Genomic DNA, 1230 nt, shown 5'->3' with positions numbered 1-1230 from the left:
ACCTGGAAGTGTTGGTGCAGGAGTTGGAAGTGGTGGTGGTAGTGGAGGGAGTGGCCATCCTGATACTCCTCAAAGTAAAGGGCAAGAAACTTCAATTCAAGAAAAACCCAAAGGAGTGGACAATGAAAGAGAACCAACTGCTCAAGGTCTTCCACAAACCCAAACGTTGGACGGAAGTGCACCAGAACTTCAACGTACTACTGCACAGTCCCCTCCTACTCATCCTGCTACTGAACCTATTCCTGGTGAAACAGGTGTTGCTGGTACTGGTGATGGTGTCCGTGGACCTTCAGGTGAATTAGGTAGTGATGGTGGTGTGAAGGGGAATACCCGTAGGGGTGAAGGAAGCAATGGTGCTCCGAGAGGAGAAACTCATTCTTCTTCTCCAGGATCCAGTTCGAGTGGTGACAGCTTACCAACGACCAATAAGAATGAACAAAATGCTCAAAGTGAGAATGCTAACACTGTACCTGCATCTACACAAGAAGGTGCAGACTCAGAATCCTTTCCTACACCATCCACTGAAACTCCTTCCGCATCTTCACAGGCAAATGAGGGGACACAAGCATCTGAAACTGAAAATGCTGAGAATGACACTACACCTGCAGAGAGTGAATCAACCACCACCACCACTACCACAACAACAACAACACTTCCTCCTGAACTCACAAACAACAAGAAGGGTGATGCAGACAGCAGCAGCAGTATCAGCAGTTCTGTGTGGGTGCGTGTACCACTACTGATTGTGGTTACACTGGCCTGTATTCTTGTGTGCTGATTGTGTGGTGGTGGTGTGACTCAGGTCATCCTTTGTTTTCTTTTCTTTCTTTGCATGCATCACTACAGTCTAACTAATATTCCATATGTTGGGAATTATCTTCTTTTTTTTTGTTTCTTAATGTTAATGTGTTTTGTGTGTGTTTACTCTTTATGTTTATCCTATAATAATTATTTTTGCTACTCCATTGTGTGTGTGTACGTGGAGACTCTCTTGGTGCACCTGGGCTTACACTGTGATAATGATTTACTGTCTTTTTTTGCAATGAGGAAAAGAAATAATAATAACAGATGAATTTATATTTATAATTGCGTATATACATACACATATATAGACTTACACCCATAGTTGGTGTATATTTCCGTGTTTACTGGGTAAATTGGGCTAATTGTTAATTTCTTTTTTCTTGCTTGATGATTTTGCTTGGGTGGTTCAGCCTTTTTTGAGATATT

General features: G+C 42.3%; 2 protein-coding genes across 2 annotated transcripts; both read left to right on the top strand.

The window, feature by feature from the left end:
• Positions 1–2: 2 nt before the first annotated feature.
• On the top strand, positions 3–302 carry TM35_001791020 (uncharacterized protein; the record flags this gene model as incomplete). Its single annotated transcript, XM_029031973.1, has 1 exon — positions 3–302. A coding segment is annotated over one exon (300 nt), but the record flags the coding sequence as incomplete, so codon positions are not given.
• Positions 303–350: 48 nt separating this feature from the next.
• TM35_001791010 (uncharacterized protein) lies at positions 351–743 on the top strand (the record flags this gene model as incomplete). Its single annotated transcript, XM_029031972.1, has 1 exon — positions 351–743. One exon carries the CDS (start codon positions 351–353, stop codon positions 741–743), a length of 393 nt encoding a protein of 130 aa, XP_028876733.1.
• Between the last annotated feature and the right edge of the window lie 487 nt (positions 744–1230).

Source organism: Trypanosoma theileri (genome assembly GCF_002087225.1).
Source record: "Trypanosoma theileri isolate Edinburgh chromosome Unknown TM35_Tth_179_V1, whole genome shotgun sequence".
Lineage (NCBI taxonomy): Eukaryota > Euglenozoa > Kinetoplastea > Trypanosomatida > Trypanosomatidae > Trypanosoma > Trypanosoma theileri.
Note: the sequence above shows the minus strand (reverse complement) of the source record. Positions and strands in the feature narration are given on the sequence as shown.